At 38.2% G+C, this 15,193-nt stretch overlaps 1 protein-coding gene across 1 annotated transcript in view; it reads left to right on the forward strand.

The window, feature by feature from the left end:
• The window catches only part of LOC139736436 (uncharacterized), a 34,272-nt gene extending 22,575 nt beyond the window's left edge, over window positions 1–11,697 (forward strand). The window contains exons 17-27 of the mRNA XM_071647185.1: window positions 2,278–2,385; window positions 3,176–3,602; window positions 4,217–4,313; window positions 5,409–5,549; window positions 6,559–6,752; window positions 7,465–7,561; window positions 8,098–8,225; window positions 9,150–9,242; window positions 9,791–9,876; window positions 10,540–10,726; window positions 11,266–11,697. Of these exons, the coding sequence (XP_071503286.1) occupies window positions 2,278–2,385; window positions 3,176–3,602; window positions 4,217–4,313; window positions 5,409–5,549; window positions 6,559–6,752; window positions 7,465–7,561; window positions 8,098–8,225; window positions 9,150–9,242; window positions 9,791–9,876; window positions 10,540–10,726; window positions 11,266–11,400 (1,693 nt within the window). The 3' untranslated portion in view covers window positions 11,401–11,697. The remainder of the gene's footprint in view (window positions 1–2,277; window positions 2,386–3,175; window positions 3,603–4,216; window positions 4,314–5,408; window positions 5,550–6,558; window positions 6,753–7,464; window positions 7,562–8,097; window positions 8,226–9,149; window positions 9,243–9,790; window positions 9,877–10,539; window positions 10,727–11,265) is intronic.
• Window positions 11,698–15,193: the final 3,496 nt, after the last annotated feature.

A 15,193-nucleotide genomic window follows, 5' to 3' on the forward strand; every position in this document is an offset into this window, starting at 1 on the left:
AATTTCGCAATGCCTTCGTTCTATAGGTAATGTCAAACCCATTATCTGCATGGGTTAATCTAATCACTCTTGGTACTGTGCACTATTTGCTCGTGTGTTGGCGCATGGATGACTTTACCACACGCAGGGCATCCTGCAGTGTACAATAAATATAATTATCATGTTCATTGTGTATGGCACCCGATAAGTCACGCACACATTTCCAAGTGAGAAGCAGGGTCTTTTATGACGTCACATCATGCGAGGATAATAGTAGCTGAGTTTTAGAAGAGTGCATGGAACCCGAGCGTATACTTATACACTAAGGCTGGGACTCAAAATGGTCTTCATTTCAGTCGGTGTTTCTTATTAATTAGTAGGCTTTTTGCGTGCGCATGCATTTTTGTTAGTGGAATATGAGCTATTGCGTGTCACGAAATCTTACTGTCACATACACATCTCGCCCATTTTCTTCATCACATTTACTTTGTTCATATGATATCCTTATTGATTCAACGAACAAGTGATCAAAATGCAATGGTTTAATATCGTCAATTCCTTGAGAAATTTCGTATCAGAAATTTATCATTTTGTAACCATGAAAATGGCAACACTAGATTAAAATTGTTTTTTTTTTCTCTCACATTTCTATTCTATCGGGGAAAGATGAGATGAAACCTGCCACATTCATTAAATCTTCCTGTAATTTAACAAAGGCATTTCATCTTGAAAGAGAAATCTTTTATATTCGAAAATGTTCCAATATTCCAATATAATGACCGGTTATCATATTCACTTATCAAGAGATGCTTGAAAATCACAAACAATTGCGGACCTATGAACAGTTACTATCAAAATACATATCTTTTTATTTTTAACTTTCTGAAACACTAGAAAACGAGGTAAAACCGAAATGTGCGTTCTCCCACGTGAAAACGTAATCACACCGAAATGATCAGTAAGTGTAGTTGTAAAGTATTCCGACATAATCATAAGATTTATTACAATCTTATGTGGCAGGTTTGGAGCAAAGACAGTCAGAATATAGAGGAACAGTGCTGTTTTTAACTGGTTTTTGACTTGTGCACGGCTAAATCCCTCGGCTTTCCCCATCTACGACAAATTGCTACATTTTGTGTTTGCATATCAAGGTCAATTTCAACAGGTGCGGGGAATTCTTTTAATATCCCTCTGACTCTTTCCAAGGTTGCGAAATGCATTTACGATCCCGTTCAAATAAAGAACAACAAAAAGTATCAACTCAAGCTGCGTGCGATGGTTTTATGTTCAATCAACAGCGCGATCGAACAAATGGTGTTTGCTGAGTGCTGTGTGGCAACAATGTGTGTCAGAGTATACATAATGTGCCAATGTGCTGTGATCGATTAATCTGTTTGGGGAATCTCCAAAGGAATGATCACGTGACAAATCGGAGCAATAACAATCATGTGCCTGGTTTCTTCCCTGGAGATGGTCTCTATGGTAAACGGGCGACGGTTCATGTGTACTTTCCTTCACAATAATAACGAGCTATTGTATCCCACGGTTCCCCTGTACAATAACGAGCATCATGGGAGGGGGGGGGGGGGGGGGGGGGTCTGTATACTGATGCCGAATTGAATAGGGATGTGGATTTGAATATAATCATTGCGTTACTTGGCTATATGACATGATGTAGCTTGGTGTCAAGCGCTGTTTGACAGGGGAAAATGCATTCATTTATTTCTTTCTCAGTTCCTTCGTCTTTATACTCTTTTCTTTGTTTTCTTCGCATGTAATTATTATCTTCATTATGACAATGACTACAGTGATGGTCATTATCATCAGTTTAATCTCAATACTATAATCATTTATTGTTACTGATATTTTTATCGTTATTATTACTATGCTATTATTGCTACTGTCATCATTATCATCTTCAACATCGTCATCATCGTCAGGATTATCATAATCACTGGGATATTCTTTAGTTGAGGCCTCCACACATAGTCTAAGGCATAGCTGTATTCAAGCTGATTGATTTTGATATAATTACGCTTCATAGAGAGAAGAAAGATACCGCTTCAGCATTGCAACAGACGTTCTTCCTTGTTTTATCTTCCTTGCTTTTATGGGTCACTCATCACAAAGTTCCTTGCCTGATTCAGTACAGAATGAGACGGTATTCTAAAGTATGATATGAGGTTGTTGTTTAAAAAGAAAGAAAAAAGTCATAACGTACTTATTATGTTGCTGTGAGTGAGTATCGCTAAATTATTTTCTTCTTTTCTTTCTGTCCTGCCCTCTTCTACTTGTAAGGCCGAAGAAGCGAAAATGGAGGAAAACTGAACCCAGCGAACCCCCGGAGAGTCCAGATCCGGCCGTCAGGGACCCGCTCGACTACCTCGCCAAGTACTGCATCGTCTTGTAAGTATAATTTTAGGCTTACGTCACCGACCGCAAGAGAAACTATTTTCCCTTTTCTTCTCTCTTTCTTTATTTTTCTTGGGGACAGAATTGTGAATGTTTTGAACAGAAGGACTTTCGACAAAACTATTTACAATTTTAACATTAATACATCAACAAAATGAGCAAAACAAACGTGCTAGGAGCTAAGCAAACTATCTCTCTAAAAAAAATCGAGTGAAAATATTCACTCTTAAAAGAGTGAATACAAAAAAGAGTGAATTTAGAGTGAAATTGGAGTGAATATTGAGTGAAAATGTTCATTTTCACTCATTTTGGAGTGACCTCAGGGATCACTCGAAGATTTTGGAGTGATCCCTGAGGTCACTCTAAAACGAGTGAAAATTAACATTTCACTCAAAATTCACTCCAATTTCACTCTAAATTCACTCTTTTTTGTATTCACTCTTTTAAGAGTGAATATTTTCACTCGATTTTTTTTTTAGAGAGTACACAGGCTTTATAAAAGCAGAATCTTCTGTTTCTAAAGCTAGAACCACAGAAATATGAACTCAGCTGTTTTACAACTTTGTAATTGTGAGTAAGAAGAGCACATTTCCCCCCTTAATATTTGTCTGTATGCATGATTTGGACGTGTATGTCAGTATGTATGTGGAGTTAGAAAGGAAGAAAGTACGAGTAGCATACGGGCATTCATAACTAATTCCATTACATGAAATTTATAAATGTATACAGCATTACGTGAATGCTAGACGGCATAATATTTTAATTGATATTCTAATCTTAACAGTAAGGAGCGTATTCCGCACTACCAGCGTGTCTTCAACAACCATCTGCGAAGCCAGGGATTCAGAGTGACGGATCGGCCGATCAGGCACTGGTTTGCTCCGCGGGCGAACCCCGCGGCAGGGGACGACAACTCGGACGCGGAATCCGTGGGCACGGAACAATCATCCGGCTACGGCAGTACGGTCGGCCGGTCAGCCAGCATCACCGGCGACGTCAAGGCCGATTTCGAAGAGTTCCGAACCACTTTCGGCAGCAATCCGATCGAGGTCAACGAAGACGACTACATCAGTCCGGAGAAGATCGTCGACGGAAATGAAGCCGCCGATGATGAGGGTGTAGGGAATGATTCTGATAGCGGACTTGACGGAAACGGGCCGCCGGAGAAGTTCCTCAGAGCTAAGATAGCGTCTTACGCCATACAAGATGTGGTACGTGTTTTGATTTGTGCGGGTGTTTGTGTGTTTTAAAAGTTTTTTTTTGACAAGTTTTTACCGTTCTTAAATCTTACCCCGTTTGGTCGGGACCATCGCGGTGTTGTTGTTAAGTCTCTGGATTTTACGGAGAAGATTCCAGGTTCGAATCCCGTCCTGTGCGTTCGCCTTTCCACAAGATACTTTGTTCGATTTCGAAATTACCTCAGCTAAATCGTCGTCACTTCACAAGCAGAGCCGAGAGCAACTGTTAGTCTTTGCAGAGCTGAATTTCAGTGGTGACTCCATTCTATTATTACTTGAAGTGTGTTTTACTCTGTATTGTTTCCATTCAAAGTGCGAAAGCATGATTTCAAAGTGTTTTGCTTTCCTAACATGATTCAGCATGTTTAGTATAAGCAATTTCCCCTTTCTTGAAATCAAAATACATTTCTTAACCTTGAGAATCGATATCATTTTTCACTGCTCTGCAGCAGTTGAGAGTCAAGAGTGTAACAAGTGATTGTAGAATAAGAACAAACTGCTCGTTGTGTTTATTCGATGCGACGATAAAGATAAAATCCATCTGAGTTACATTTTTATTTTACTTTTTTTTTCAAAACTCTCTGTAGTTTGACGTGGAGCAGCGACTGGACAAATCACGGTTCATGCTGAGTAGACAAACTCAGAAAGTAGCAACTCTGGGAGAAAAGATCAAACATCTTGAAGGTGAGAGTCGCTTTAGTTTGTTTGTTTTTATTTCCGTCTTCATATAAAAATTCACATATTATAAGTTGCATATACATTACATATACGTACAGAGGAAACGGGGGATTGCCTGTTCAGTCATATTTTCAAAATATGTCTGTTCTTCCACAGAGTCCCGAATTTACAATACAATACAAAAATAATACAATGTATATACAAAACATAAGAAAAATAATGAAAATCATGTACCGAATTGATACAGTAAGAGTCAATAACAGTCAGAGATAGGTAGAGAAAAGCAGAGCAAGGAAAAGAAAAAGAGGAGGAGAACAAACTTACAAAAGAAAAGGCAAGACTCATATACCCCCCTCCCCCCCCCAAAAAAAAAATGTCTGTTACATTTGGTACTTCATTGAGTCCTTTTTTTAACCATAATGCTCTATCTAGATAATCGGATAATAACATTAGTATAGTGGACACAACTCCAAAAATGTTATACGGTTCATCATTCGGAGCACGAGCAGAGCACTATTGAAATAGCTGAACGGTGTACGATGATCTTTGCTGGATCGTTGTCAAAGAAGTATTAGATATAATTATGCCCACAAGCTTGTTTACAAATTACAGGTCCAGAGAAATGTGGATGATGCTCAAATCGTGGTCAAATGAAAGTTTATTTTTGACCTTCATTCCTTGCAAAATGCAGTCAGTTGCCGAATCGGTAAAATCCTATGTAACCATGAGGGGAGAAATTTTATAGTTATTTTCTTTGCAGAAAATATAAGAATATGCGTTACTGCTAGAATGTAAAGTACTTTATTTCTTGGTTATTCAAATCAAAATGTTCAGTCTAGTTTGTATGTATTACCGTGATTTATATATCCGATGACCGAATTATTTCGTTATAGAAATCAAGATGTGTTTGGTTATGTAAGGACCCAGGTCAAATGAAATGTAACTCACACGTTTGGTGAAGAAAGCAAAATAGACCCGATATAGCCATATACGCTTTGCTTATATCTGTACACAAATGAAAAGAATACTCTCGGAGGAAATGAGTTACTAAACATCATTATTGTATATTGACCACTGACCTTCGCGCTTTTTATTCTATAGCGTCTCGAAACAAGGCTATCGCGAACATCGCCAAAAACGAGTTTCTAGAGATCTTCCGAGTCGACTGGGACCCCGTAGCAGCTGACGCCGAGGCGAAGAAAAGCAAGAAGGGAAAGAAATCCAAGAAGAAGAAGGACAAAGGTGACTTGAAGCATATTACCATCTATCAAAAGAAAGGACAAATATACTAATAGAAGTATAAATATATAAACATTAAAAATTAATATAATGATGATTGAAAGTACATTTCTTTATGCTTTCTTTACTACACTGCAAAAAGTCCGGTGTTAAATATGAAACACCGAGCTGGTCTTAAATTTCCGGTGCTCATTCATGGTGTTAGATTAACACCTCCGGGTGTCATTTCAAAATATAAAATTGTTTTTTTTTAATAGTTTCTTAGTTACTGAATTTCTTGTCAATTCTGAACTTCAACAAGGCAATGAAGAATTTTCCGATAAAGTACTTGATTTTTGAAAAAATGTGTAAATACATTTACACCACAGTAACACCAGTTGGTGTGGTCTCCTATTCAAGCTGGACGGGTGTTATACCATTGAAATTAACACCACCAATATCAAATCAACACCATGCGGTGTCATTAATGAATTAACTCTAGCGCAGTGTCAAAAATATCACCAGCCACAGTGTCAAATTAACACCACGAAGAAAGGCCAGGTGAACACTTTTTAACACCGTCACAATATATTTTCTACACCTGTGGGTGTGGTCCTCTATTGAAGTTTGATCGGTGTTAGATTTAACATCCATGGTTTAAATCTAACACCGATGTTTTTACAGTGTAGGCAGTTATGATTATCTCAACTATTCAGTTTCACCGCTGTTTATCACATAGCAGAAAAAGTAACATTAATAGAAAAACCAAAAACACTGGAGTTTAAGACTTGAGTAGTCGATCTTGAGGCACCATTTTTAATACTCTTTCTCATGTTGATATGTGCGAAAGGCCTCAATTTTGGTTAAAGGTCTATTCGTATAGAAATTATGAATTTGGAAAATTTTGATTAATTTAAGCTTGATTTTTACGTGGCTCTGTTTGCGCACTCGTTGTGGGAACAGACAACAGTAAATGAACCTCTGTATTTCATTGCATATCATTAGTGTTCTTTATTCTTTTTACCATCAGCAGACTCGAAACACTCAAGTAACAAGACCGTCGTCATCAACCAAGAAGCGACGACGTCGGGAGAAAGCTCGCCCACGCCTTCGACCACCGCCGGGGCGGCGTTGCCCCAGCCGGCAACCAAGCTCTCTTTCCCGATCCTGAAGTCCGGCACGGACGAGTGGGTGTTGAGTCGGATGAGTAACAAACAGTACGCCATGGTACGCATTGACGGATTGAGTTAGTCAAACAAACATAGAAAATGAAGATGAGACTAATAAATTATAACGGCATTATCTACGCATGCGTCTGCAGTATTTACTGGTAATGCTATTTACCCAGAAGGCTGTGCCATCAGTAATACGCTAGCATAGCCGGGTGCCCTCATCTGAAATAGTCAGTTGACTATCTTCCTAGAAACGCGGTTGCAAGATGGCGGACTTCCATCAAATTGATGGATATGACTGTTGGTTAGAAGAGGGCGTTGGAGGCTTGTGGTTTCCCTTACAATGATTTTGCCTCAAAGAAACACACGAACTAGCCAACTTCAGTGGATTTCGATCCATTACAACCATATTAAATATCACAGTACCGGACTAGCTTGTACACCACAGGGGGTAAACATTGAATCATGACTCAAACCTCTCACACATTTTTATTACACTCTCAAATGAAAGGAAATAAACTTAGCTTTGTGATCCACACGCACACACAAATTTACAAATTTCATGCTCATAGAGAAAGACATAGCTCTTCAGGATTGTAAAGAAAACACGTGAAGAGCATTAACTATCGACGCCTTGTGACGACGAAAAGTTGAATGTCCGCAAACGAACTCTTTACAAAAATTGCCTGGAAGTCTTTGCCTTATTGTTAGTCTTTTCCCCCAGCACGATTTCATAAATATTACGTGTGTATTATTTTCTCTGGCAGGCGGAGAGCGATGCCAGTGTATGCAGACTGTCGGTAGAGAAGCAAATCACAGAGGAGCGACTGGAGGCGGCGGCTAAATATGTCAAAGAGCTTCAAGGTTCGTATACGTCACAGCTTCCTGTCTCTTTGCAGACGACAATGTTCCCCCTATTTGCAGTCAGTGAGCCTCCCCTTTAAAGTCAGCAATGACATGTTGTAGGAACATTCAGTAAGAGATTCAGATGTAAACTTTTTGCGAGATATTATAAACTACGCATCTGAAAATTAATTAAAAAAGAATTAATTCTAAAAGGAATTAATTCTAAAAGTTTATTTGATGAAATTCGGTTTTGCAGTTAAATGGCTGCGACATCCAAAAACAAAGTAAAACAAAGTGGTCCTAATAAAACGTGGGACCCACCAGTTATTAGGAACACTCTGTTTTGGGATATCGCTGTCATTTCAAAAGCGATTTTCATTAAATAAACTTTTATTTCCTCTAAGAATTGTATGCTCTTTAGTATTTTATATAAGTAATTTCTAATCATCTCGCAAAAAAAAGCTGAAGCCCCATCTCAACCAAAACTATATTATCCCTTTAACTCCGGGACCGTCTGCTTTAAAGTCCTCTCCGAATTCCCTCCCTTTTTCCAGGAGAGACCAAACTGCTGGAGGACCTGCAGGATCGGTTGAAGGAGAACGTCTCGTCATCGCGAGACGCTTCCAAACCAGAGTTCAGGCGGAAACAGAGTCCTCTCTACAACATGATGAACCAGGAGGAGGTGAGGATACAGACTGGAATCTGTGGGAGAATACGAATTGGAATCTTTGGGAGGATACGGATTAGAATCTTTGAGAGGATACGGATGAAAAACTTGGGGAGGATACAGATTAGAATCTTTTGGAGGATACTGTACAATCTTTGGGAGGAAACGGATTAGAATCGTTGGAATTATGCTTTTTTTTCTCTCTCTCTTCTTGAAAGTTTGCATCACATCATTCCCCGTCTCCTCCATCCTCTCTTGTCCATCTTTCTCCTCCCACCGACTTTGGAACCTTTCGCATGATTCTCGCTCTATTCTTCCTGACAACTGTCCCCACCATGGTCCCTGTCTCCTATTATCCAGTTTCCATTATAGTGCAACCTCAACTTCCAGCTCACCGCTTCCCTTCGATGTTTTGGTGACTCTCAGTATCTGCCTTCTTTACACTCTTCCTATGTCGCTTCTCTCCTACACTCTCATCTTTATGTAGGATTTTCTTTCGCCAAACAACAATCCTTTCAAGGACTCCTTATACACACGATGTAAACCCCGAAAATCCATCTTTCATTCTTCCAAGCGTGCCTTTTTGGGATAAATGTAGGAGAAAGATTACCATGTGCCTTAATAAGTGGAATGTACTAATTGGGACATTAGTTCTGACATGAGTAAATTGTTCATTTTCTATGCGTATCATTGATTCCATACTACGCTCATTCTTCGTTTGTTTGTCTGTTTATTTTTTTATGTTAGGGATCCATGCACTTAACCCGCCAGATAGCTTCTGCAGAAAGCGTAGCCAGTGCAAGTTGTAATCTAATATCATAATCTGGGGGAGTGGGGTTGTCTTTTTCGCGTTTTATGTTGTTGGGGTTTTTTTTACCGACCTCTGTGACCTTACTGAATCTTACGCAATTGTATACTGCTCTCTTTGTTCCCCATCAGCACTTCGAAGTGGAGACAGACAAAGTGGAGAGGTTATTACATCAAATCAACAGCCACCTCATATCGGACAAAGAGTGCCAGTATGTCTACCACGTAAGTATCACGTATGGGTGAGAAGAGATAAACATTACTTGTCAAATTAGAGATTACGCCCTCTATGATAAAAAAAGTACATGCGCTCTCTCCCAATTTAAATTAAAACTTCCACCTTTATCATAGAGTTATACATACTGTCCAAAGACTCTTGCACAGAAAGGGTTAAGTTGACATGAATAACAAGAGTAAGGTCAAACAAATAAAAGGGTAAATGTTTCACCCTTATCGGGGAAGAAATGCACATACTACCAACTTATCTTTTCTTTTCCGTATGAAACTCGAGGCTCTGATCATTCATTGTAGCAGTCATCAGCTCCACATTTTTTTCGTTTTTTTTTTAATAACTCAATTTTACGGTATCGAAGTACAGAAGATTTCTCACTTTCCAATTTTCTAGACACCTGTGATAAAAACAGAGGGGGACGGAGTATGCAAAGTTTGGTCGGATTGGGCCAAAATTCACGTGTCATGACGTGTCTGAAATGCATTTTGTGATCCGATTGTTGCGTAACATTCGATTTTCTTTTATTCTCGCTATGCAACAGGTGCTTGACTTGCCGCAGAGACATCGAATCGACTTCAAACTTTTCACCATTGTTGCTGCTCTTTCCGAGAAGATCTCGAGGCTCGAGTAAGTCTTTTTATCATCATTTTTATATCCTTTTTTTTACATATTTTCTCTTTGAATTTGCATACGTCATTATTACCATCACACTGTTTGTTAAATTGTACGTTTTTGAATTATGTAATATTCAATACATTTCCAACAGAAATATTTTTCGAGAGGAGTATTTTCTCCGTTAAAGTTCGTCCTATTAAAGAACATCATCCAGGAATACTTTGGATTTCCACTTGTAAATTCTACATCTTGCTTACCTGAGCAGTGATAGCAATAGTCATTCTTGAAATAATAGTAATAATAATAAGATCTTATTTACCCAGGGTAACCTCTTCAGTATTGCCACTGCTCTACCAGAGAGCCATGTTATTAATTATACCCTAGCATTGCCCGGTGTCCATTACATTTTTATACACCTGGATCGAGAGGGACGTAGTGGTTAAAAACATCTTGTTCAACGACGTAAGCACTGGGTGATTCGAACTCGCGTCCTCCGACTGGGAGTCGGGAGTCTCACTTACTATGCCACAGCGCCCCCCCCCCCCCCCCTCCCAAGGAGATCACAATCCTTTAATGAATAGATTACTGGTAGCATTTTACAGGAATGCAACCTATCTATACTGTATCTATCTAATAGTGTATAACATGTTTTGTTTGAAATCTTTCCCTCCGAAGGCCGTTCATCAAGAAGCTCATCAACAAACTCAACTTCGAAGCCCTGGACGTGAAGATGGATCGAGCCAAGGCGCTCTTTTACCTCCTGGAGGACGAGGAAGAGGGAGGGTATCCCGGGGAAGTCCCCATCAAGAATCTGGCCGTGGAGCTGGAGGCTGGAGGCCTCAGCAAGGAACACATGGAAATGGTAAGTAATGTGTGTACATAATGAGTGCGTACACACTTAATCTGTGCTTAGAATTCTTCTGTCATTAATATGCATTTGTGCAAAGTGGGTGTGGCCTGTTCGCCCCATGTTGGAGAAGAGGATGGATCGAGACAGGGGACGAAGGGTCTCGAGGCGACGGAGGGAAGGAATAAAGTTTTGTTGTTACTTAAGTCTGGTTTGGTGGTGGTGATTTGTTTGTTCTCAGAGAAAATGCGTGTGACATGTTGCTATGCCACCAATATTTTCCTCCCTTCCGTGATACTTCTCACTACATAGTTAGGCATCTGTATGTTTGCATGAATATTGTGATGTGTTGCCTTCGTGATAAGTACGGAACAATCATGATACAAGTGACAAAATAATCCAGGCAACGAGCAAATTATGTTATAATTTGATAAGTCGATACAAAAATTCAACGGGATTGTTTTGCAATGGTTTAGTTAAGGCATTTGCACACAGCTTTTGTTTCAGTTACATTTGACAGTGCTTTTCCCCATCTTTTGCTTCCAATCTGCCAGGTCATGGAAAAATTCAATCGTAACGGGAAAGGGACTGTGGACTTTTTGGATTTCCTCACCTACATCCCCCTCTTCATCGACTTGCACGAAAAGATCGTCAGAGAACCGCTCTACACGACCAAGGAAGTCGACTGAGGAAATACGAGCAGAGGATACTATATCACTTTGAATAGCACAGATTTCACGATCATAATCAGTGACGAAGTGCATTGTTGCAAATCGGCAACACCCGTTGTCTAATTCAGGTCCGCTATAACCTCTCTCCAGATTGGTCAGATCCGCTATAACTCCTCTCCTGATTGGTCAACTCCAAGTGTCGCCATCAGTCAACTTGTAGTTTGTGTTTTGTGTTGCGCTAATTGGATGAACACATGTATTCAACCAATAAAAATACCGTCCAGTCATGCAATATTTCAACATGTATTCATAGACTTATTCATGTTTAAGGGTGAATAAGTTATTTCACATCGTACAGTGTATTTACGTATCATTATTACTTTAATGTTTATCAATCACTACCCAACGATGCACCATTCATCTTCCCAAATCGGCATGCACCGTAACCATGGCAACTGCAAAAGGGTCGAGTCATTATGCACTTTTGTTTCAACTTTACTTGAAATCTATTGCATCTTGACCTCTTACTTTCATTTCTAACGACCACGATGCGACAATGGATTTTTTTTTCACCCTAAAATATTTCAGGGTTGAGGAAATGGGATGTCCTGTCGGGTTGTGTTAAAAATCAAGCAAATGAAATTACAGGGAGATGACATCCGATGAATCGGAATCCGGCTTTGGGGAAATTCCGTTTCATCTGTACATTCGATTACAACAAAGGCTTATGTTAATTGGCGATTAAAAACCAGACGTTTTCCAAATTCCAATGAAACATTTTTGGCATTTTGTCCAGAACAATACCCCCTCCCCCCCCCCCAAAAAAAAAAGACTGTCGTCATACAGATCGAGAGACATGGTTATAACAGATGTCAACCTACACTCCAGGAAATGAACAGCCGATGCTTCTGTAACTTTTCAAATCGGAGAGAGATGATGGGGATACATTCTGTTTGTGCGATGTACCATCTAACCAGGGAGGTGGAAGAGCACCTTCTTCCACCTCCCTGATCTAACTTTACATTTCAAGGGGGAAATTTGCGCCGCTTCGCCACTTTACCGGCATTTAAAGGGAAGATAAACCCCAAGAGCAATGTGGATTGAGTGAAAGCAGCAGCATTAGTAGAACACATCAGTGAAAGTTTGAACAAAATCGGACAATCGATGCAAAAGTTATGAATTTTTAAAGTTTTGGTGTTGGAACCGCTGGATGAGGAGACTACTAGATGTTATGACGTATGAGTGGACAACAATACCAAGAAAATATAAAGAAAATACTACAAAAATCCATTTTTCATGAAAATTACAAATTCCATCAACTTGATATTTACATATGTTAAGGGTAGCAATTATTCCCCCTGCTTTCTGGAAGCGGTTGGTCCATTGCTCTTTCATAATTCTAGAAAAGTGAATTTTTGTTGAATTTCCTTTATATTTTCTTTGTATTGTTGTCCACTCATATGTCATATCCTCTAGTAGTCTCCTCATCCAGCGGTTCCAACACCAAAACTTTAAAAATTCATAACTTTTGCATCAATTGTCCGATTTTCCTCAAACTTTCACGGATGTGTTCTACTAATTTTGCTGCTTTCACTCAATCCACATTGCTCTTTGGGTTTATCTTCCCTTTAAAGGGACGGTTATTGTCTTATGATTGAGATGGGAGATTCAGACTTTAACTTTATGCGAGATTATTAGAAACTATTTGTATGAAATATTTAAGAGCATACTATTCTATGAGGTATTCAAAGTTTGTTTGATGAGAATCGGCTTTGAATTGGCTGAGATATCAAAATAGAAGTAAAACAAAGTGGTTCTAATAAAAGGTGGGTCTCTCCTTTTATTACGACCACTGTTTCTGGATATCTCAGTTACTTTGAAACCAAGTTTCATTAAAAAAAACAGCTTTGAATTCCTCTTAGAACTGTACACTCTTTCATACTCCATAGGAGGTTTCTCATTATCTCACAACTAAGTTGGAAACATGAAACCTTATCTAACCTACAACTCTACCATCTCTTTAGATCAGTTAGCACTCGATCTATACCTGGAGAAGATCACTTGATCCCACGGATGGCATTGCTGTATTTTGATCGTCTGTGTATTCATTATTTCACCAAATTTCATTTATACCAACTTACGTGTCATTTCGAGGGAGACTGATATCCAATGTCATTTTCAATGTGCTTTAAAAAAAGTTATGGTTGATTATTCACATTTGAGATCTCTCACTTTAACGTGCACATAATTATTATATACCTCGTGTACCTGCTCTTTCAGATTGTACTTTGTGATTTACCTAGCAATATTGCTGTTGGTCTATAATCAATGTTCGGCAATCACTTAGTGAATGTGAGGCGTTTGTGTTTGTTCAAATAGTTGCACTTGCAACTAGCTCGCGTCGGACTACTATGTGCAAATAACGTCAACAATATGCTTCAGAATCCGATTGATATTGCTTTGATGGCGTTGGCTCTACTTTTTTATTGTGTAGAAATCTAATTTTCTTCCTCTTTGATTGATAATATAAACGATCTCTTTCGATGTTGGAAAAAGGAGCGGTCTAGTTAACTCTTGCCATGTAATACATGCCGTTTCAAACGGAAGTTTTAGAAAGTTGAAGACATCTAACAATCTAAGGATATATAACGACTGATCATGATATTTTGATATCTATGATGATATATGAGAGAAGTATGCTCCTAATCCTAGCCGAAGTTTAGAAATTACTTCTTCAACTTGATCCTGTATGTGTAATCATAATCTCGTTGTATATGTAAAATGTGCAATTTTATGTAAGTCACTGAAGCTTTAGAATTGTATACTATTTCTGATACAGTACTGTTTAATTGCATATATTATGAATAAATAGAATACATCTTTAAATTGTTGAAACCCATCTTTTGAAATATTTAACTGCTTACCAGAGACAGACAGAGAGAGGGAAAGAGAGAGAGAGAGAGAAATAAACATAAACTGCTTCATGTATATGCATATTATGTACATATTATATATATTTATATATATATATATACATATGTATATATATATATCTATATATATAGATATATATAGATAGATAGATAAATATATAAATGAAGAAACAAACTTGTAATGCATTTTTTTTTTCTTCAGGAGTCTTGACAAAGAAGGACGGTAGGACGCTGAAAATTTGAGCCAAATAAACTCATGCTTTATTGGCCCAAAATGCATTACCAGTTTGTTTCTTCATTTTTTCGCGCAAGCAATGCGTATAATCTCAACCATATTATATATATATATATATATATATGTATATATATATATATATGAGATTAAAACCTAAAATGGCATTAAAACGCTTTATCCTGGCGATGAAAGCGCATGTTTTAGAACAAGACACCAAACAGGTTAGTCATCGCATTCTTCATCAGCGACCAGGATGCGATGTGATGTTAGATTAAAAATCCGTTTCTGAAGCAAAACATACACACAAGAGTATACGTCTGCTCCTGAATATATATATATATATATATATATATATATATATATATATATATATATGAATATATATATATTCATATATATATATGTATATATTATATATATATATATATATATATATATATATATATATATATTATATATATATATATATATATATCACCCAACAGTCTGCACGACAGTAGCGAATCTCTCGATCACTGGAACTTTCTAGAGTCTAGAGTTTGTTGGACGCGTTTCCATTTTTCGATAAAACACATACAAATCAACCATAAATAAAAAATGCATTCTAAGGGCGACTGCAGGGACATGTCTTTGCTTACACACC

Source organism: Diadema antillarum, unplaced genomic scaffold, assembly GCF_040938485.1.
Source record: "Diadema antillarum isolate AM-2024a unplaced genomic scaffold, OU_Dant_1.0 seq00000647_RagTag, whole genome shotgun sequence".
Classification (NCBI taxonomy): domain Eukaryota; kingdom Metazoa; phylum Echinodermata; class Echinoidea; order Diadematoida; family Diadematidae; genus Diadema; species Diadema antillarum.